Below are 22,623 nucleotides of genomic sequence, written 5' to 3'. Positions count from 1 at the left end.
CCTTCTTCCCTAAGTCGCTGCAATTTTTAGGGTTTAAATCGATAGGCCTTAATGATTTAGCGCATGTGCTAAATTAATTGGGATTAATTCGATTTTCGGATTTAGGCCAGGTATTTGGGCCGCGAATATATATTTAAATGGATTAAATACGAATTTTGCCCATTACAGCAGCATATAGCTCAACCCAGATATAAGTTGAGAAAGAAATAACCACTCCTCCACCTGCACCATGCTGCGTCTGTGAGTCATAAGAACCATAAGTGTTCAGCTTCACCCATGGGGACTCTGGAGAGATCCATCGCACCATAGTGGTGCGAAGAATCCTCCTCATAGGGGGAGCTGGTGGCATGAAGTCAACAAGGGGAGCACATCCGCGCCAATGAGTATCAATGAGTTTCTCCGCCGCAACAAGAGGATGAAGATGATGAGTAACCTGCCAAATAACATGAGAAGCACAAAAATTAATAGCCCTGTGTTTACGGCTATTCATTTCAGTCCAAAAGAACCACATAATCAAAAAAAAATATGCCTATGGGCCTCCCTAGGAAAGACGCGCCACCAATGACCTAATCTACGGGCAATATCAGTGTTCGTGTGAAGATGTATGTGCACAGAAGGAAACCAAGAGTCAAATGAGTCCAGACAATTAGAGCAGCCTCACTCGACAAGAACACATGAAGACACGACTCAGATTGAAGAGACACACAGCACAGACACATAGAAGCAAGGGAAATGCCCCGCGACTGGCATCCAATTTCCAAAAAAAATCCCAATTGTGTCGAACTTTCCATTTTTGGAATGGAATAGGATCAGGATCAAACCTTATTCCATGGTATTTACATGAGGTTCCTCTTTAAGAAAGTCCCCGGGAGGGCTTAGTTGATCCATGATTTATGTTTCATCTTTTGTTTTCTTTTCGTTTGTTTTGAGAAATCTATCGATCCATTCCGATTCTTTCTTTTTCTCTTGATTATTTTCCGATCGAGATGTATAGATTATGTTCATGGATTAACGAAAATGTGCAAAAGCGCTATTTGCCTCTGCCATTTTATGAGTCTCTTCCTTTTTGCGTATGGCATCGCCACTCCCTTTGGCAGCATCCACTAATTCAGGAGACGAGAATCAACAGGAAAACGACCAAATAACAGACGCCACAGGAAAACAGAAATAGTAGGAGTAAGGCAGTCACTCCAGATATCAGCAAACAAAGTCTGCCTGGGTATCCGTTTTTGGACAAGATCCCAAGCAGAGGAAGTCGAGAACTCACCGTGGCTGGTCGGATCCCTATCACATTCTCCGTCCCCATCACAATCGGCGTCTGGCTCAAAGCGTCAATCAAATCAGCAAAAATATCATGTGAATCACATAAATCATACAAATGAGTCTCATCCCAAGCAAAGTCAAGCCAAAAATCAATTTTCCTCATCCGTCTTGTTGAGATCAAGCGTGTTCATTTATTCACAAAATTAGAAATATATTTAAAACATTAACCATTAAGAACATACTTTGAAAATAGTCATTTTAAAATAATAAAAATAAAAATCTTAAAAATTGGTCACACTTACTATTTTACACTACAAAAAAATACCTAATTTCCGGCCAAAATTACCGGCGGCAAGGCCTCCGCTAGTAATTACCGGCGGCCCACTGACAGCGAACACAGCAACCCATTTTTTTTTCATTTTACAGGCGGCATTACTGGCGGCGAATATGCCGCCAGTATTTTAAAAATTAATAATTTATTTTTAATACTTACTTAATAAATATTTTACTGGCTGGCGGCCGACCCCCGCTAATTATCGTAGGGGCTCCATGTCTCCAGTAATAGAGAATCGGGTCGTCAATCAGCGGCGGCATACTTTGCCGCCGCTATTTGCCTAAATAAAATTAGGTATCCCTTCCGATCATTTTCACGCCGCACAGCCCCCCTCCCCCCACCAAACCCGCCTACCACCAGCGTCGAACCGTCTCGCCCCACCCCCAATAGCCGCCGCAGTCGCGCCACCGCCGCCGACCAGCCACCACCTAGGTCCTCTCTCTCTCTCTCTCTCTCTCTCTCTCTCATCTCACTCATTTCTCTTAATTTCTAGTCTCAGTTCGACGACGCCGCTCCGCCGCCGACCACCACCGTACGCTTTCGTTCTCGTCATTTTATTTATTTATTTACTATTATTTTGTTAGATTAAAATTAATGTTAATTAGATTAATTTTAATTAATATATAGTATGATTAATTTTAATTTGTTAGATTAATTTTAAATTTATTTACTATTATTTTGTTATATTAAAATTAATGTTAATTAGATTAATTTTAATTAATTTATAGTATGATTAATTTTGATTAGTTAGATTAAGTTGTTAGTTTATAAAGTATGATTAAGTATGAATTTGTTAGATTAATTTATTTATGTTAGATAGTTTTGTTAAATTAAGTATGATTAAGTGAATTTTAAGTGTGTTAGTATGTCTTTAGGATGAAATGATATGTTATTATATATTGTGGGATTTAATCAATTTCTTAAGTATCTTCTCCATTTGGGATAGAAATTGATCATTTCTTAAGGATCTTCTCCCAACAAATGATTGTTTTTTATTGCTTATTTTATATTGTATTGCTTGAACAATTGGGGGTCGGGTAGACTTAGCGGATAGACTTAGTAAATTAGAGAACCACTATGGTTAACATAGCTGCTGGTAGAGTCGATCACTTGGTAGTTAGGATAGTGGGGTTATGCTGCCGAAATTTTGTTTGATTCAAGTAATTTATGATCTTTTATTTATTTTTTTCAATTAGAATTTACAAGAATGAGTGATAATCGTCTGTGGATGTACGTGAGATACAATGATCGTTCTGCATTTGAAATGGGACTTGAGAGTTTCCTTGAGTATGCGATAAATCAAACGGCGTACACAGATGGAGTAGGCAACATTAGGTGTCCGTGTAGGAAGTGTAAGAATGTAGCCTTTTTATCTGTACCTACAGTCAGAGAACGTGTTACTAGGCGTGGGTTTCTTCACAATTACACAACATGGGTTTATCACAGGGAAGCATCAGTGTATATGCCGCCAGAACATACTACAATGGATGAGGATGATGGGTCATACAAAGTTGAGAAATGTGCCTCGTAATATTGATGAGCACGTTGATGAGAATGATGATCCAAATGAACTCTTAATATTCAAACATTTCGAACGTCCAATTGGCCGAAAGACAAAGAGATACATGGAGCAAAAAGAATACATTGCTGCGCATATGTATATTTTGAGCAATTGTGTGGAGGTTACAAACACATATGTCAAGTGAGGTTACTCGTTCAATTTATGTCTATAAATATTCATCGTACATAGATAGTAACATATAACTTTTTCTTTCAATTCAAGGGTTTTCGAGGAGGAAATGTGATCTACAAATCCTTCAATCACCGGAGTGGAGTTAGATACTTTGTACGATAGCGATTTTCCTAGGTGGTTTAACTATTATGTAAGAGGCGACTTATTTATGATAAATTTATATTTATTTCACTAAAACTGGCTTGCAAACTTAAATTATTGTGTGTAACATGTGAGTCATCCTTCTAACAGCGATTTGAACCCATATATTAAGTCGCTTGCAGCTGGGCCCTTATCTGAGATTGAAACGTACTCTGGGTATTTTGTGAATGACTATAGATTTCACACGATTGATCATGATAGAGAAAGTGCAACTGTCAACAGTGGCGTTTGTATTAAAGGCTCAATCTATGGCAGAGATGTGCTATACTTTTATGGGCATCTGCAAGAGGTGTGCGTACTGGAGTATCGGGGGTATCCAATTAAGATGACAGTCTTGTTCAAATGTAAACGGTTTAACTTGTTTGATCATGGAGCTTCTATTGATACAGACTTCAAGTTGGTTTCAGTGAACCACAGAAGGTCTCCATATGTTTGCTCGGTCTGAGGATGAGCAGCAGACTGATCAGACATCTTCAGGGTCCGGGTCGCATATTTCTGCGACTCTTGAGACTCCTCAGGCCTCTTCTAGTCCATGGGGTAGAAGGCCCAGAGGGAAGTCAGTTGTCGAGATCAGGGCCGAGTGGCGTAGGGGTGACAGAGTGAGGTTTCTCTTTGAGATGATGCCAACTGGGTAAGTATTTTAATTTAAAGAATTAATTCTCGTATAGCAAATAATTCCTTAAATTACTTTTACATATTGAAATATATCCACAGTGAGTTAAAGGAGCCACCGGGCATCTCCACCAACTGCACGACGATATTTAGAAGGATTCAGAACCCAGGCAGATACAGATGGAAGTTGACTCCGCCAGCGGTGAAGGATGCGTACTTTCAAGAATTCAAGCTAATTGAATTTCTAGTACATATAAATTTAACATTGTATATTTTTAAAATATTATATATTAAATTAACCATTTCTTTCAACAGAAAGCGTATGATTGGGCGCCTGATGATGATCGTGAGATGAGGGTGATGTAGGAGCGAAATGCTCGCAAAAGGTACAGTGACTTGATGAGCGACTTGAAGAGTAAGCTCAGGGAGAAGACCGAGGCAGAGGAGACAATGGACATACCTCTGGGCATGTCTGACGAGTTTTGGACTGGGTTCAAGGAATATTGGGCGCAGGACGATGTGCAGGCGGTTTCCCGACGAGCGCATTCGAACCGGATGTCTGAGCCCATGGACCCGGTACAGGGATTAGCAGGCACGTTGGAGGGTCTCAGTCCAGTCGTATCCTCCAGCAGAGTCTGGTTAGTAATTATCAATTAAGTTCTTAAATAATATATATATATATATATATATATATATATATATATGACAATTAATAACTTATTTATCTTATATACATGCATGAACAGAGCTTGGAGACTGGACTCCCCCCGACTGCACAAAATATACAAACTTTGCTAAAAATTCATATTTGACTCGAAGTTAGGATTTTACAATTAAATACACCAATTTAGTTAGTTGTCCAATTTCAACACCAATTTCATTCTCTCCAATTTTTAAAATGACGTGGCTCGCCGACAAACACCTATCCTTTAGTCGGACTAAAAATATGACGACTTCCTTTTGTTTTAAGTAAAATTACATTGTCGTTTTACAGATTTTCCTATTTGATCTGAAATGAATGATTCCTAATTTACATTTCTCTTCCAATTTCAAAACGGGAAACCTAGTTTATATTCCCTCTTCAAGCACGGTAGATTTAGGGTTTCAATTGAAGAATTGGAAAACGATCGTCATGTCATGCTCCTCTGCGTCGTTTTAATGTGGTTCAAAGGGCGATGGGATTACATACTGGTGCAGCGGACCGACGAAGGTGGAAACCTCTAGAACTCTGAGAAATCTCGGTCGAAAGTTCTATTGCTGTCAGCATCGAGAGGTTAGAATCATTACGAGCTTAGTTTTTTATTTTCCCCTTCAATTTTTTATTTCCCCCCTTCAATTTTCGATTTTCCTCTTAAATTCTTGATCCCCAGCAACATCTCATTTCCTAATCCTTCTTTATGTATTCCCTTTCCCTTGCCAGAAACATCCCATTTCCCCTTGCTATCTGATCACTATTTTATAAACAATAAAAATATCGCAACTAACACGGTGTAATCGTAATGTAAATAGCAAGCAGATATCGTATCCACAAATAGCAAGCATATATTTTATCTACAGAGAATGATAATCAAAATCACTCTAAATAATCCTAGTACAAACTCTTACAATATTCAGGCAAACATAAAAAGATGGATGAAATAAAAATAAACTCAAAACAGAGAAAATAAAAATAGGAAAAAATCAAATATAAAGACTCTTACCCTATGGATGTAATATTGTTAATCAAACACATGTATTCAACCTATTGAGTCAATTACCAGTTTTAATCCAGCCCTGATGAAAGATCACTATAATATTCATAATCTTCTCTAACGAACAACTATGAAAATAGATTAATAAACCCCTTATCATCGCATTCAAGTCTCAAAAGAATAAATTAACTCGCAATAGCACACAAAAAATAGCTTCCTATAGCCCATCTATCACATCCAAGTTTCAAGAAAAAACTATATCATGCATTCTTGAATCAGATGAACAATTGTCACATTCAAGACTCAAACTGAACAGCTAGACATGCAAATTATTGATCAGGTAATTCATAAGAAATCAAGCATCAGGAATCATGAATCACAAGCTGGAGGACAAATTGATATCAATAAATCAAATAACACATATTTAATTAACTATGTACAAACCCTAGGTTCAGATAAAAGAAGTAGCAAGACATCAGAAAAGAAAGCAATAATGAAAACTGAATTATATAAAACCCGGAATAAACCAAAGTTAATAGCTTGAATCTTGCAGGAAAATAAACCAGCGCTATGAAATTTAAATGTAAAATTGAAAAATAAAAAAAGAGGGGGAAGCGAGGTGAAGATGGTGAAGAGAGGTTGTTGGGAAACTTATGAAATATCCTTGCCCTAGTTTTGATGATACCAAAGCACCTAGATTTATCTTCTTGCTTAGGTCTTTTCTCTGAACTCAAGTGTTAGAGTTCATTTGCTTAGAGACTAAAACTATTGTCTGAAGACCAGCTGATTGAAGAACTGGAGACTGAAGGCAAGACAACTGAAGCGTATTGAATTGGACTACCGAATGACGCATCCTGACTGAAAAATCATCAGTCACCAGTCAGAGATACTCATGCAATTCATGTCATAGTCGAACTGAAGTTCAAATCAAGTATCAATCGACATTCTACATCGGACTGAAGTAAAGAGTAGCAGTCATGCCGCATTAAATTCTCAAGGACAAGTGCATTAAATGCCGAAGATTTGAAGATCGTCCTTGCAAGTACCAGAATTCCTCTTTACGTGTAAAGATGCAAAAGCAACATACTCCAACGATAAGACGATTCAAACTTTTACTATAAGGAGTATTTGAAGATTGCCACCTCAGCCCAAGAAGTGACATTGTCTCACAACGGTATAAATCCTAAAGACCATATCTCCAACGGATCTATTCAAGACTTCGCCTATAAATAGAGTCGCCTGCAATCTTCACCGATTCAAGACATACGCTGAAGCTCTGTCAAACTCACAAACCAGTCCTATCTTAGACATAACCTTGAATCGAAGAAGAGAGTACTCAAATGTTGTAAAATCAGTCTAGCTGATTACCTAAACTCCCTTAAAAATCTAGGCAACCCCTGTTTTATCTTAAGCCTAGAATAGATTACTTGAAAGCATGTTCTCAGTAGTCTTAGTTGGAAGAGTTCAAACCCCTTTTCAGCCGAGCGAAAAGAGTGTTTGAGTAGAGCGAAGTTCAGACCAGAGTTCCGACTCCAGAGATCTTAGCCAAGCGCTGGCAAAGGCACTGGTGTGTCTTAGCGTGCTAAAAGCGAGCAAGAAATTCAATCCAGAGTGTTGGTAGGTTTGTTGTGCACCTGTAAGCATTAGCTCAGAGTGTTTGTCAGACTAATCATCTTTTTTTTTTTTTTTTTTTGATCGGGCAAAGTCATGTTAGATGTTAGTAATTAGTTCCCCCATCCACTCCAAGAATCACCTTATCTCTCCATTCACCAAAATCCACCTTATTTCTCCAATCTCCAATTATCACCTTGTCAGACTAATCATCTAACCGTGGACTAGGAACTTTGGCTTCCAAATCACGTAAAAATCCTTGTGTTCTTTATCTGCTTTCAGTTGCTTGTTTTATGTGTTCAAACTATTTTACAACTGAACTTGCTTAACCGAAAACTTTAACCAAGGATTTCTTAAGTGACAAACCTCTCTAAGGCTATTGGCACTAAGCTTAAATTTCCGCTGCTGAGTTATTAGTCTAACTGACCAATCAACTGATAGTCAGTAAGATAAATATCTCTACTCTATTTTACAAACTCTAGACTGAAGCCTTGCATGGATATCAGTTAAAGCTCAGTGCTCGACTGATATCAATTTACTAAAGTCACTTCAGTATCAGTCTACAACGTATCTCCAACCGAGGTTAGGTTAGTTTGTTTTCGCTGGGAAAATAGCCTACAGGTGTATTCCCCCCTCCTTCCCCCATACACCTGTTCAATCAACCCCCTAGGACCCAACAGAGGTGTCTAATAGGTCAAAAAAATAACCTATATATAGGTACATAAGATAAATACAGTCGTTCGCTAATTTCTTTACACGCCGCAAGTGCACGGGTACAATTGTGTATAGTGGCAAACAAGGTCAAATCCACAAAGACTGATTAGTACCAATTCCTATCCTAGACTATAATCTTCTATCTGGAAAATCGAAATTAAGAGTTTTTAATTTAAAGAACAAAATAACAGGAAAGAAATAAATCAAGCTAAGAAATATGGAGAAACAGATATGAGAAGAATTTCTCAAGGCAAAGGTTTCAACAGATTCTCATAACTAACAAGTCCAATTCAATCATCAAGAAAATTCCTAAGGCAATCTCAAAACTAGTCTATACCCACTCTCATGGCATACAAACCGTTGATTACATGCAAGGCTACCGTCTCGAGATCACACTTCTAACATGCAACTCCTAAAAGTTCCTAGGATTAACGCCCTCACGAATATCAATTCCCTTTAGAATTAAAATAAACGTGTTCTATGTTCTTAGTTCAAGTATTAATTATCATCTCTCGATATCAAATTAAAACCTATGATTATGCTAAATTAGGGGCCAATCAATAAAGCAAACAACATACACAAGAACATAAAAATGAATAGAAATCTCAATTGATTGAATCAAACAGTTAGAAAATCAAATCATGTTTACTCCCTAAACCCTGGGAAAAGGGATTCTAGCCACACATAGACATATGAACTAGAATCAAAGTCTCAATAAAACAGGAAAACATTCAACAATAAAACCGTAGTGAAGTTGAGAATCTTTAGTTCTTGCTCTGGCTCCGTTCTCCGTCCCTCACAGCTGTCAGGAAAAATAAAATATGATGAAAGGTTGATCAAAGGATTCAGAGAATAAGTTCTTGGGGAGTATTTATATGCCCTAGGTCTTGTAGCTCTCAAAAATACCCAAAATCGCTAAAAAATAGGATTTTTGGGCGAAATACGGCGACTCCCGCATGGCTGGCCGCATGACGAAATAGAACTCCTGACAGCTTTGCGCAACAATTTTATTTTGGCTTATTCTCCCTCGTTCGAACTCCGATTTACGATCCGTTTGCGCTCACAAACTCTTCTCGAGATGAACTGCAACTTGTATTTCATCTAATTCTTTCAAATTCTGCTTCATTATTTCTAAAAATTCGTTCAAACAACAAGGAATTGACAAGTTCTTGACCATAAACCATTATAAACTCAAATAAACCATCAAACACACAAAATCCTCATAACTAAACATCAAATATGACACACCAAGAGGTAAAAATGCATGTTTATCAACAGTACAGAACTAAAAAAAATTGATAAAATTCTAAAATTCCAAAAAGGTCCCGAAAATACGGAAATTCCCGTTGGACACTATTCATTACTGCGCGCGATTTCTTGTTTCGACCATATGTTCCTCGTTCGAACTCTCATTTGTGATTCTTTTTCGCCCACGAACTCGTATCGACATGATCTACAACTTTCATTAAGACCACTCTTTCAAATTCAGCTTTGAAATATCTACAGAATTCACCAAAGTACGAGCAAATATCATATTTCACAAGATAAAGCAATTTAAGCATAAAAAAAAATCATCAAACACTCAATTTCCTATAAAATGGACATCATATATATGAAAATTAAAAACTATAGAAACATGAGTGTTATCACTATCACCCCTCTTTTTGCAGACACAGCCCCTCCTCAGAAACCTTCATCTTTTCCTTGTCTAAATCTAGCACTTCACCCTCTTTCACCCCATTATCTAAGAACACCTCAAAGTATTTACAAGTAGAAGACAAGTATTGCAACATACCCATACAATCAGTGTCCTCATAGACGGAATAGTATTCATGAGTTTTAGCTAGGGGCAGTATACTCCAAGTCATCATAGTCTACATACCCCAATTTGGTGAGTTCGTCTTTTGAATCAAAAAAACCGAATCTATATTTATCAAAGTTAGCTATAAATTTAACTTCATCCCCCAAATACAATCGCTTTTTTCCTAACTTTTGGAATGAACCCCCATGATGGAGATAAATCCAGAAAACATCACTCTAAAATATAAACCAAAACAAAAACATGAATTAGACATGATGAGGGGTAAGAACCTCTCATCAGCACAGGATATACGACAAGCGTTTATTTACATGCATATGCCTATAAATTATAGAGTTGTACTAACCGCGTAGGCACGTAAGTGGAACTTGAAGATCATTACCTGAGAGAGAGAGTCTGCGCAGACATAGTCCTCCACACAAACAAGTATAACTTATCTGCGCAGCCATATTGAAGAACGGCTGAAGAAGCACATAAGTGGAACTCGAAGATCATTACCTGAGAGAGCAAGCCTGTGCTGCCATAGTCATTTACACGAACAAACAGAACAAGAGAATGAGATTCCGGCGCAGACATCCAAGAGCCCGACCATCGCAGTGTCGACCTGCAACACCTCAACCATAAAGCTGCAAGTTAGTTATGAATGAGTAATTTTATAGATAGTGACCGCCGCCAATGTTAGTACATGCAGAGCACGTGAGAAACGTGAAAAGACCATTGTATCATTCGCCCTTGTAACTCCTATATATATACTTCATGTAATCCTCTTGGGAGAGGCAGATAATTTAATAAAAATATCGGATATTCTTCAAGTGTTCGGAAGTTCAAGTTTCTATCTGGAATTCTTGAGCACACAGGTCGATTCTTTACTTCATTCTTATATATTTAGATTAGGTGTTAGTTTCATGCTTTACCAAGACACAAAATACACAAACACGCAACTAATCGTAAATAACACGCACCAAAAAAACAAGTAATTAAAAGAGACTGAACAACATAGGAGGGGGAGGAGATCAGTTCAATACCTGTCATCTTCCATTATCCCACGATGAGCCATTATTTCGTGCGACTCTCCAACACTCACCGTCAACAAACTAAGCTGACGAAAACAGTTATGAGAGCGACGACAGGGGGTGATCGGAGGAGGAAGTTGGAAGAGAAAACAAAAGGATATGAAACGTTGCATGAAGAAATAGGAAGACTATATAAGTTGAAAAAATGTTGATTGCCCTAATTTTAATTCAATTAACAAAACGACGTCGTTTTATTATAGTCTAAAACAACGCCGTTTTGTTACACGCTACCAAAACGCAGTCGTTTTCCTTCCACGATGGATAAGTTGTTTGACACATACGCGCCACGTCATTTTATCCAATGGTCGGAAATGAAATCGTTGTTAGAATTAGACAATTTATTAAGTTAGTGTATTTAATTATAAAATCCTAACTTCACGTCAAATATAAATTTGTGTATTTTTATGCAATTTTCTCTTTTAAAAATGTTTGGATATGTAGTTTGAAATATTTGGAGGTAATTCTTCTGAGCGACGCTATGTCAGCCAACTTATGACGGCACAGTTTATACATAGTGGCTAAACAACAACGGCATCACATCCCAATCACAAAAATAAATAAGAAAATGCGCGGATATGTTATATATATGTTAGCAACATATAGTAAATAGAATAAAAATAGAAAATAATAGAATATTCGAAGTCAAATTTAGTTTAATTGGTTTGTGCCGTTTTGGGTTTTGTGGCAGGTGAGAATTGAGGTAGCAAGTGGAAATTAAAGCAAAGCGACAAAATTTGACGCATTTGTAGTTATGTTGATGGAAATGGGAGGGAGAGAAGGGAAGGTGGTTTGATCCGGTTTTCAGTTTGTGTTTATTGCTATCAAATTAACTAATGGCGACTCACTCACAAATTACTTCTCCACGTCGCCTTCTATTTCTGTTACGTTGCGTGTGGCCACTTTTTTCTAATATTAATTGATGGCAACTGCTACCACAAATATAAATTACTAGCCACGCCCGTACATGATTTCTTTAATTTTTCACATTCTTGTTCATAAAATTGAAGGTCGGGCGTTGATGAAAAGCTTGGTAAACGGAGCGAGTATTGAACGTTGATTCTTATAACATGTTTATCTTCCTCAAACCCCGTCGAAGCACAAACTTTCGATTGCTTGAATCAATAGGTGGAACGATGGAAATTTGTGAATTTGGTACACGAGAAAATTTTAGGGAAGTTTAAAGTAGAGTACTCTCTCTCTCTTTAATTGTCACGAGAAAACAGCAAGTACTGTACATTTTGTTTCCGCCGGTGACTACACAATCTAGCTCCCATCATTCAAGCTCTTCTTCCCCAAACAGCAGTGCCGCCGTAGTCACCCGCCTCATAGGGATCCCTCCATGTATATGTTACACAAATTAAGTAATCCAGTGCTCATCACAAACATATCATTCCATAAATGAATACCTCTTTCATAAAAGAAATAATGTTGGAGTACGAATTCTAATGTTTCCTACCGTTACTCATTGATATGAATTATTAATACTAAAAATTCCACAGAGGCATATCAACTGCTTCCATTTCGACGTCATGATTGTAGAGAGGGGGTGGCGGCAGCATCAAGCCCTCCGCCATATCCGACAGGAACCACCCATGCATTCCAAACAACGCTTCCTCATCCATAAAAGAGCAAGTTTCCGTGGACGCGGCATTAGCGTCGGCGGCCTCCGGGCCCCGCTCATCAGCTGACTGAGGGCGGAAAGCCTCGGCTGCCTCCGCCGCAGCCCTTTGAATGTCCTGTCGACTCGACGACGCCGGAGTAGGCAGCCGCCACGTGGAGTCGGCGAAGTTGAGGACAGCCGACCGCCCTCTCAATGCAATCGCCGCCACGTCGTATGCGCGTGCCGCCATTTCGGCGGTGGCGAAAGTGCCAAGCCAGATTCTTGATTTATTGTTGGGCTCTCTAATTTCGCAAACCCACTTGCCGGAGTTCCGCCACCGGATGCCACGGTACACCGCGTGGCGCGTCTCCCGGAACTTCTTCCGCCCGGCCGGCTTCTTGGGGCTGTTGGAAGCTAGAATCACTTGATTGTCGGAAAGAGTACAAGTGGCGCCGGCGCCGGCTCCGGAGCTGCCAATGTGGGAAGAAGAAACAGCAGGTTCCGCCGCTGCTTCGGAAGATGATGAGGGCGACCACACATCTTGCACACCGGGATACTGGTCCGAGTTGGAGCTTCCAAACATATCCATATATATATATTAGTGAGTGAGGGAGTAGTAGTGTTTGAGTTTTGCAAGTGAAGACTAGAGAGTGGATTTAGTTGTCGCAATAAATTAATTTCTGGGGAACGAGTGGTATTTATATCAATTTCCGGGGAATGAGTGGTATTTGTAGTGATTTTTGGGGAACGAGTGAAATTTATACAGTGTGTGGAAGTTACTGGTTGGGGTCTATGGTGAGACACGGCATGACGATTCACACTTAAAAATGCCAGGTGTCCATTGTGGCAAGACCAAGGAAAGGAGGATTCAACCATGGCTTAGCTGTATTTGACAAAACGTATGATCTCTCACCTTCTCAGATATTTTCAAAACTTACCCACCAATTAATTCATAATTTCCTTTTTGCCCCCGTATTTATTTGGATTCCCAATTTTGCCCCCCACTCGTTTCTTCCACTCCCTTTTCTTTCACTATATCACTCAGAGTCTCAGATTATTGGATTGAATTTTGCATGATCAAATACTTAACTAATTCTCGAGATATTGCAATAGTATTGTTACGATTATTGTTTTGTCAAAGTAATACACGGTAATTTAATATTAAATATATTTTATAAATAAGTCATATTATAATTAGATTTTTACTGAAAAGTGATAGCATAAACAATTCTCATCTTATGATCTGCTCCTTCTGTGCTTTCAAGGGTTTTTTTGGTTTTTTCTTTTCTTTTTTTATAAAATCGTCATTTAATAATTCTCATCTTATGATCAAATTAATTTGCGAAGCTATCTCATAATAAGATGCATGATTGAGTATTTTTTTCTCATAAATTATAAAATTTCTCGAATCTCACTCTATCAATGGGATAGAAATTAGGCAAATTAACTTAAATAATAAAAATAATTAAAAACTCTTAAATATCCCAAAATTTCAATCAATCTAAATGTATAAGGGATTAGTCTTAAGTATTATTTTTATCAATTCAAAATAAAACACTTTGAGATATGCTACAATCGCTATTCAAAGTTGGCATTAAGTAAGCTCTCTTGTTATATAATAGTCTGCATATGGTGGATATCATATAGAAAAGATAACATACCACACTTGTTATTCAAATTTGGGTACATAAACACACCTTTTTGGAATTTTAGTAGTCCAATTGTCCAGGCTCTAATTGAACTATGGTTGTCCAAACATTCCAGTACTTATAAAATTTGTTTCCACTATGTTTAAGTTTAATTATCATTGTACGTAATTGGTTTGCGACTCCTTATAGAATTATAAAACACATAAGGCAATTACTGAAAATGTCTCTTTTTGAATTTACTCTTTACAGTTACAACCAAATTTAAAATTAAAAAAGGGATTATTGGAAAAACAATATGAATTATAAAACGAACTTACTGCTACCAATGACTGAAAAATCTAACTAGTGCGATTCTCATCTATTGCATAATGTTATGATTAAAATCCGTGCCGTTAATACACATGTTTGTATTGCACATTGTAAAATTGTTATATTGTTTATTTTACTAAAGTGTGTAACTCGTCGAATATTAATTGTTAATTTGTTATCTTGTTACTTTATTATAGGGCAATTTATCGAAATTCGATGGATATTATTTTACGTCCTGCTTTATAATCATTATATATTTTTATGATCATAGTATATGAAATAGTTATTATATACATTACTCATAAATTTATATATAATCATGATTTATTATTTTTTTTAATTAATTTTATTTGATCAAAGCATTTAAAATTATATATTAATCTAAATTACTTTAACCAATTAAATGTTAATTTTTAGTTGGGATATAGAAATAACTTGTTATATCAGTTTTTATTTGATGAAGTTTTATAAAAAGTTAATGCGGAATTTTAGATGTTAGAAAAATAAGATGAAGAAAATATGTAAATTTAACGTAAAATATGATGGAGAATTGATGTGCCGCATTTGCTGTCAATCATATCATCCGAAGTTTGTGAGGTTAAAATTGACCGTTCAGCATAATCTTCTGCAGCTTGGATGATCGTAATTGACTTCTAACCATAATTCTATTTGGAGTCTAAAAAGGTCAAAACTCAATTCTAACCATCATATGAAGATTGAATGACCATAACTGACTTGTGAGCTAGCATCATCTTTTCTGTAGTTTGAGAGACCATAACTGAGTTTTAAGCATCATATTGTTTGAAGCTTAATAGACTATCTATGACTTATGAGTAGAGCTGTCAAAATTAGCCCGGCCCGATGGGCTGGCCCAACCCGTCTGGATTTAGGGTTGGTTGGGCTCGATAAAATAGAGGTCTGAAAAAAACTGGGCCTAGAAAGCACGTCTAGACAGCTCGCTGAGCCGATTGGGCTTTGGGGCTAAAAAGCTCGGGGTTATTGGGCTTTTTGGCCTGTCCAATTTTTTAAATTATTAATCTATAATATTTACTTATATAATTATATATTTTGATGTTTAAATGCAGTAACTTTACACGTCAGTGCAGTGTTCTCAGTTCTCATTTTAAATTGCGATTTTTACTATATATATATATATATATATATATATATAGAGAGAGAGAGAGAGAGAGAGAGAGGACGGCTACCGTTAGAGCACCTCTTAAAATAAGAAATAAGAACTAAGAAAAATGTATGAATTTTATGTAGAACACGTATGAATTCGCTGTATAAAGGTATGAATTGCGAAAAATAAATTTTTGCTACCTTTGGGATTCGAACTCAGGACCATGAATTCATCCAACATGATGATGAATCAACCGTAAATCTTGATGATGTAAGGGCTGAAAATAATTTTATTTTATATCTTAAGAATTGTACTTATTTTAGCCCTACCCTATATATATATATATATATATATATATAACCATGATGGAATATGTTGAGTAACATCTTGGAGATCAAATTTAATCCACCAAGAATATTTTCATAGATAAATAAATTATCCCAAACTTTAATATAGTAAAAAAAAAAAGCTATAAAAATTTGGGAGAGCTTGATATGTTTCAAGCTGTCTACTTTGATAAGTAGGCAAACCCTAATTTGAGTAAGAAAGAATTTTCTTAATAATATATTTTGAATAAACGTATTCATTACCACGATCTATATGTTGAATTTCAACAGATCCGATTTCAATGAGAATTGCTTCAAAGTATTCTCTACTGTTTTTACCAAAAATTAGTAAAATATCTTTATTTAGATGAGTTTGTGCCAATTGATATGGATATATATATATATATATATATATATATATATATATATATAGAAGGGTTCAACAGAGAAGCTAAATATTGTGGAGAATAGAGAATTCGTAAAATAAAAACGAACAGATCTATAATTTTAATGAACAGATCAATGTACCACATGAACAACAATTTGTCAAGGGTTCGAATCCTGCTGGTGGCGAGTTTTTCTTTATTTTTACTAAATACGACTATTCATTACTTATGTTGATCTGTTCGTAAAATGAATAGATTTGTTCATAATGAATAAAAAGATAATTCTCTATTGAACTCAACCCTATATATATATATATAGGGAGAGGTTCAAGAAAGAACCACTAAATAAAAGAAGAACGGATAACCATTTTCAGCCATTCGATCATCAAGATCTACGGTGGATACATCATCTTGTTGGATGAATGCAAATCCTGAGTTCGAATCCTGAAGGGAGCAATTTTTTTTATTTTTTTGAGTGCATTAATTTTAACAGCGAATGCATTAATTTTTACAGTGGATGCATTAGATTTGATGGTTCTCACGTTCTCACAAATAATGTAGTTCTCTCTAGAACCACACACCATATATATATATATATATATATATATATAGAGAAGGGTTCTATTGAGAAGCCATATATTGTTAAGAAGTGAGAAGGTATCCAAGCCATTCATTTCACACAATCTAACGGCTGATATCTATCCTACAAATTGGCGTTCAAGATATTACAAAAGGGTAGTTTTGACATTACCTCATGCAACCAAACGTTACTCTAACCGATTTTTATGCCAATCAAATCTTATTAAATATGGAAGATATCATGGACATTATTTTATTTGTAAACTTATTTTTGTACAGAAATATTATTAATTAATAGATTTATGCACCAAAATAAAGCAGGATCGTTGAACTATTTAAAATTAATGCACGAGTGTAGTTCAGAGATATCCACATGGCCACTAAAATCACAAGTAAAGTTTCAGTCTTCTTACATAATTTTATGCCTGCTCGGATTTGGAAATTAATATTTTGTGCACATCATATGTCTGCTGAAGTTCACATCTATATATTAATTTTAATAATATCTGTTAACTTGTAAGTTTTGTACACCACGACATCTTTCTTTATTAAATATAGCTATAGACATTTTCCCAAATAGTACAAGATAAATATGGAGTCTTGGAGTCGTATAAAAATAAATTTAATTATGCACATAACAAAAAATATTACGAACATACAGATACAAATGTTGAACATATGAATATATCTATTATGTTAAATTTAACAAGATATCCATGGTCCGATCCCAAGTCCTAAATGACAGTTATTCTGACGAACACTACACTTATTCTGACGAACATACCGTATTTCTTCTTGACCGAGATACATTCATCCAAAGTATTTATTTATACAATAAAATATGAACATTACCACATCTAAAGGTAAGTCAAACCAAAATACTATTTGGGTTGTCGATACATGACTTCAAAAAAGTAATTAAATTACATATGGGATCTATTTGCAATTATTATTGAAAATACTAATTTTATGCTTTTTTTGCAATTTTTTTTTGTATTAATCCAAACTTAGTTTTCCACCGGATTAAATAGCTAAAAAAATGTTGACATACCAAATATATTGAGTTCACATTTATATATTAATTTTAATAATATTTTTTAATTTGTAAGGTTTGTAAACCATGACAACTTTATTTATTAAATATTGTCGTATACATTCTTCCAAATAGTTCAAGATGAATATGGAGTTTTGGAACCTTATAAGACAATTTTAATTATGAACAAACCAACAATTTATTACGAACATACCGATACCAATGCTGAACATTTGGGGATATTCATCACATATCCATGTTTCGGACCCAAGCCAAAAATGGCTGTTGCAAATATTATTGTGATGTTGATTAATAAAATGTACTAACTTGTTCACATGTATTTCCATGAAATGGCATTTTTTAACAGATTTAGCATAATCAACTTTTTATTAATAGAAACATTAAATTCGCAAAGTATGTGTATGAGAACATTACCCTAATTCTGACGAACATATGTTACAAATCAACTATTCATCCAACATATCTTTAAACATACCTATTAATTTTTCAATTGCCAGCAATTTCAACGCACATAAATGCATCATTGGGTTAAAGGCTAAAGCTAATGAGTTTCCATATAAAGGACCCGGTGAGTTTGACCCTTTTAACCCTTTCACGTTTAAAACCAGTTTGCAGAGAGAATTTTAATTAATGGAATTTTTGACGGGATATAATATGGGCCGTCGAATTATGACAGATCGATGGTCTATATTACTTCTGAATTCTAACTATAAGGGGACCTTTGCTATCTAAGCTGACCCTATATATATATATATATATATATATATATGGGGAAGGGCTAAAATAAGAGCATTTCTTAAAATATAAAATAAGAATCATTTTCAGCTCTTAGATCATCAAAATCTACGGTTGATTCATAATCCTGTTGGATGGATTTATGGTCCTGAGTTCGAATCTCAAAGGTAGCAAAAATTTATTTTTCATAATTCATACTTTTATAATACGAATTCATACTGTTTTATATAAAATTCATACATTAAAAATTGCTCTTATTTCTTATTTTAAGATGTGCTCTCACTGTAGCCCACCCATATATATATATATGAAGAAGTTCAAATAAGAACCACTAAATAAAATAAGAACGGATAACCATTTTAAGCCATTCGATCATCAAGATCTACGGTAGATGCATCATCTTGGTGAATGAATGCAGAACTTGAGTTCGAATCCTGAAGGGAGCAATTTTTTTTTTTTCCGAATGCAGTAAAGTTAATAGCGAATGCATTAATTTGGTGAGAATGAAAAATGATTGCATAAGTCAATATACATGTTGCATAAGCTGCTTGTAATGACTATATAACGAAATACAATTAATTAGATAAAATTTTTACTCCCTCTAAAATTTGAATTCAGATAAAAATTTTGTACAATATTATCCAATAACCTATGCAATACTATATACTGACTTATGCGATCATTCTTATTTCTTTCGAGAAAGATAGTAGTTTAATTGGTTTGTGCCGTTTTGGGTTTTGTGGCTGGTGAGAATTGAGGTAGCAAGTGGAAATTAAAGCAAAGCGACAAAATTTGACGCATTTGTAGTTATGTTGATGGAAATGGGAGGGAGAGAAGGGAAGGTGGTTTTATCCGGTTTTCAGTTTGTGTTTATTGCTATCAAATTAACTAGTGGCGACTCATAATTACTCCTCCACGTCGCCTTCTATTTCTTTTTTGTTTCTTTTGCGTTCCATCCTCTTCCTATGCGTGTGAACACTTTTCTCTTTGCCTTATAAAAGCTTTATTAATATTAATTGATGGCAACTGCTACCATATAAGTTACTAGCCACCCGTGCATGATTTCCTTTTTTCGACATTCTTGCTCAAAAAATTGAAGGGTGAGCGTTGATGAAACGGAGCGAGTATTACGGCACATGAGTAATTGGACATCAAAATTTGTCACCGTAATCAAGTATTAAACGTTGACTCTTATAAAATGTTTATCTTCCTCAAATCCCGTCAAAGCACAAACTTTCGATTGCTTGAATCAATAGGTGGAACCATGGAAATTTGCGAATTTGGTACATGAGAAAATTTTAGGGAAGTTTAAAGTAGCTGAGTACTCTCTCTCTCTAATTGTCACGAGAAAACAGCAACTCTGTACTAGTGCTGTACATTTTCTTTCCGCCGGTGACTACACATTCTAGCTCCCATCATTCAAGAACAGCAGTTCCGCCGTAGTCACCCGCCTCATTTGCCGATTAGGAATCCCTCCATGTATATGTTATTACATAAATATTTAAGTAATGCAGTGCTCATCAGAAATATATAATTCCATAAATGAACACCTCTTTCATTAAAGAAACAATGTTGGAGTACGAATTCTAATGTTTCCTACCTAAGGGGCTAACTCCTACCCGATAACTGAATCCCGTTACTATTGATCGATATGAATGATTTATTAATATTAAAAACTCCACAGAGGCATATCAACTGCTTCCATTTCGACGTCATGATTGTAGAGAGGGGGTGGCGGCAGCATCAAGCCCTCCGCCATATCCGACAGGAACCACCCATGCATTCCAAACAGCGCTTCCTCATCCATAAAAAAGGAAGTTTCCGTGGACGCGGCATTAGCGTCGGCGGTCTCCTCCACCTCCCGGCCCCGCTCATCAGCTGACTGAGGACGAAAAGCCTCCGCTGCCTCCGTCGCAGCCCTTTGAATGTCCTGACGACTCGACGACGCCGGAGTAGGCAGCCGCCACGTGGAGTCGGCGAAGTTGAGGACAGCCGCCCGCCCTCTCAATGCAATCGCCGCCACATCGTATGCGCGTGCCGCCATTTCGGCGGTGGCGAAGGTGCCAAGCCAGATTCTTGATTTCTTGTTAGGCTCTCTAATTTCGCAAACCCACTTGCCGGAGTTCCGCCACCGGATGCCACGGTACACCGCGTGGCGCGTCTCCCTGAACTTCTTCCGCCCGGCCGGCTTCTTGGGGCTGTTGGAAGCTAGAATCACTTCTTGATTGCCGGAAAGAATACAAGTGGCGCCGGCGCCGGCGCCGGAGCTTCCAATGTGGGAAGAAGAACCAGCAGGTTCCGCCGCTGCTTCGGAAGATGATGAGGGCGACCACACGTCTTGCACACCGGGAAACTGGTCCGAGTTGGAGCTTCCAAACATATCCATATATATATAAGTGAGTGAGGGAGTAGTAGTGTTTGAGTTTTGCAAGTCAAGACTAGAGAGTGGATTTAGTTGTCGCAATAAATTAATTTCTGGGGAACGAGTGGTATTTATATCAATTTCCGGGGAATGAGTGGTATTTGTAGTGATTTTTGGGGAACGAGTGAAATTTATCCAGTGTGGGGGGGGTGGGGTCTGTGGTGAGACATGGCATGACGATTCACACTTAAAAATGCCAGGTGTCCAGTGTGGCAAGACCAAGGAAACCAACATTCAACCATGGCTTAGCTGTTATTTGGAGCTCACCTTCTCAGATATTTTCAAAACTTACTCACCAATTAATCTCTAATTTCCCTTTTGCCGCAAATTTATTGGGATTCCCAATTTTGCCCCCCACTCGTTTCTTACACGCCCTTTTCTTTCACTATATCACTCAGATTATTGGATTTCTCGTGATATGCAATAGTATTGTTACGATTAATGTTTTGTCAAAGTAATACACGTTAATTGAATATTAAAATATTATGTTTTATTAATAAGTCACATTATAATTAATTTTTTTTGAAGGTGATAGCATTAACAATTCACGTCTTATGATCAAATTTGCGAAGCTATCTTATAAGGGGGGTATACTTTGCACAATTAATAAGATGCATGATTAATTATTTTTATTATAATAATAGGATTTTCTAATTTCTCTCTTTCAGTGAATATGAATCAAACAAAACTAGTTTAAATGATATAAATATACAATCGAGGACATTTGTGGAACCTATCCATTATAATCTCTAAGAAACTGTCAAAAATTTATGTTCGTGGCTATATTAGAAATACGGTGCGTTAGGATTTATTAGGAATGTAAATTAGATGTTAGGGATAAAATGATATATTTATTATAATTTTTATTATAATATTTAGAAATGGGATATAAAGAATAAAAAGGAGGCTACAAGCCCACAATTAGAATCACCATTTGAATAATTATACAAGGAAAACCAATAACCCCGTTCAAATTTCTCGCGGGCAGTCTCGGCCCACTTTCCCTTTGCTCTCTTATTTGCCTAAAAAAAAAAGCAACCCATCTTCCAAGAAGCCCAAACATTAACAAAGAAAAAGTCAAACATTTGAAGCCCCAACTCTCTCTCTCTCTACATAATTATTATTATTATTTTTTTTTATCGGAAAAATGTTAGTAATTAGTTCCCCATCCACTCCAAGAATCACCTTATCTCTCCATTCACCAAAATCCACCTTATATCTCCAATCTCCAATTCGCTCCCAAGAGGGATCGAACTCGGGTCACTTCACTTAAGTGAGGACACTTTTGATTATTAGCTTGATTATGTATTATATACTATAGACTCATTTTTAAAATATTAAAAACAATCAAATACACATGTAAGACTGAAAAATCAACCAAAAGTCTACATGTTCCACTTGGATATTAATTGCATCGCCTGAAATTATT

At 36.3% G+C, this 22,623-nt stretch overlaps 2 protein-coding genes across 2 annotated transcripts; both read right to left on the bottom strand.

Annotated features, from left to right (window-relative positions):
• Positions 1–12,384: 12,384 nt before the first annotated feature.
• On the bottom strand, positions 12,385–13,318 carry LOC130993521 (dehydration-responsive element-binding protein 1A-like). Its single transcript, XM_057918448.1, has one exon. The coding sequence runs from the start codon at positions 13,198–13,200 to the stop codon at positions 12,496–12,498; it is 705 nt and encodes a 234-aa protein (XP_057774431.1). The 5' UTR covers positions 13,201–13,318; the 3' UTR covers positions 12,385–12,495.
• A 6,971-nt stretch (positions 13,319–20,289) lies between these two features.
• Positions 20,290–21,270, bottom strand: LOC130993519 (dehydration-responsive element-binding protein 1A-like). The gene has a single exon (XM_057918446.1). It carries the CDS (start codon positions 21,156–21,158, stop codon positions 20,442–20,444), a length of 717 nt encoding a protein of 238 aa, XP_057774429.1. The 5' UTR covers positions 21,159–21,270; the 3' UTR covers positions 20,290–20,441.
• Positions 21,271–22,623: the final 1,353 nt, after the last annotated feature.

This window comes from Salvia miltiorrhiza, chromosome 7, assembly GCF_028751815.1.
Source record: "Salvia miltiorrhiza cultivar Shanhuang (shh) chromosome 7, IMPLAD_Smil_shh, whole genome shotgun sequence".
In the NCBI taxonomy this organism is placed as follows: domain Eukaryota; kingdom Viridiplantae; phylum Streptophyta; class Magnoliopsida; order Lamiales; family Lamiaceae; genus Salvia; species Salvia miltiorrhiza.
Note: the sequence above shows the minus strand (reverse complement) of the source record. Positions and strands in the feature narration are given on the sequence as shown.

Excerpts from the sequence above, each read along its gene's own strand:
- LOC130993521 (XM_057918448.1), bottom strand. The coding sequence starts at position 13,200 with ATGGATATGTTTGGAAGCTCCAACTCGGACCAGTATCCCGGTGTGCAA.
- LOC130993519 (XM_057918446.1), bottom strand. The coding sequence starts at position 21,158 with ATGGATATGTTTGGAAGCTCCAACTCGGACCAGTTTCCCGGTGTGCAA.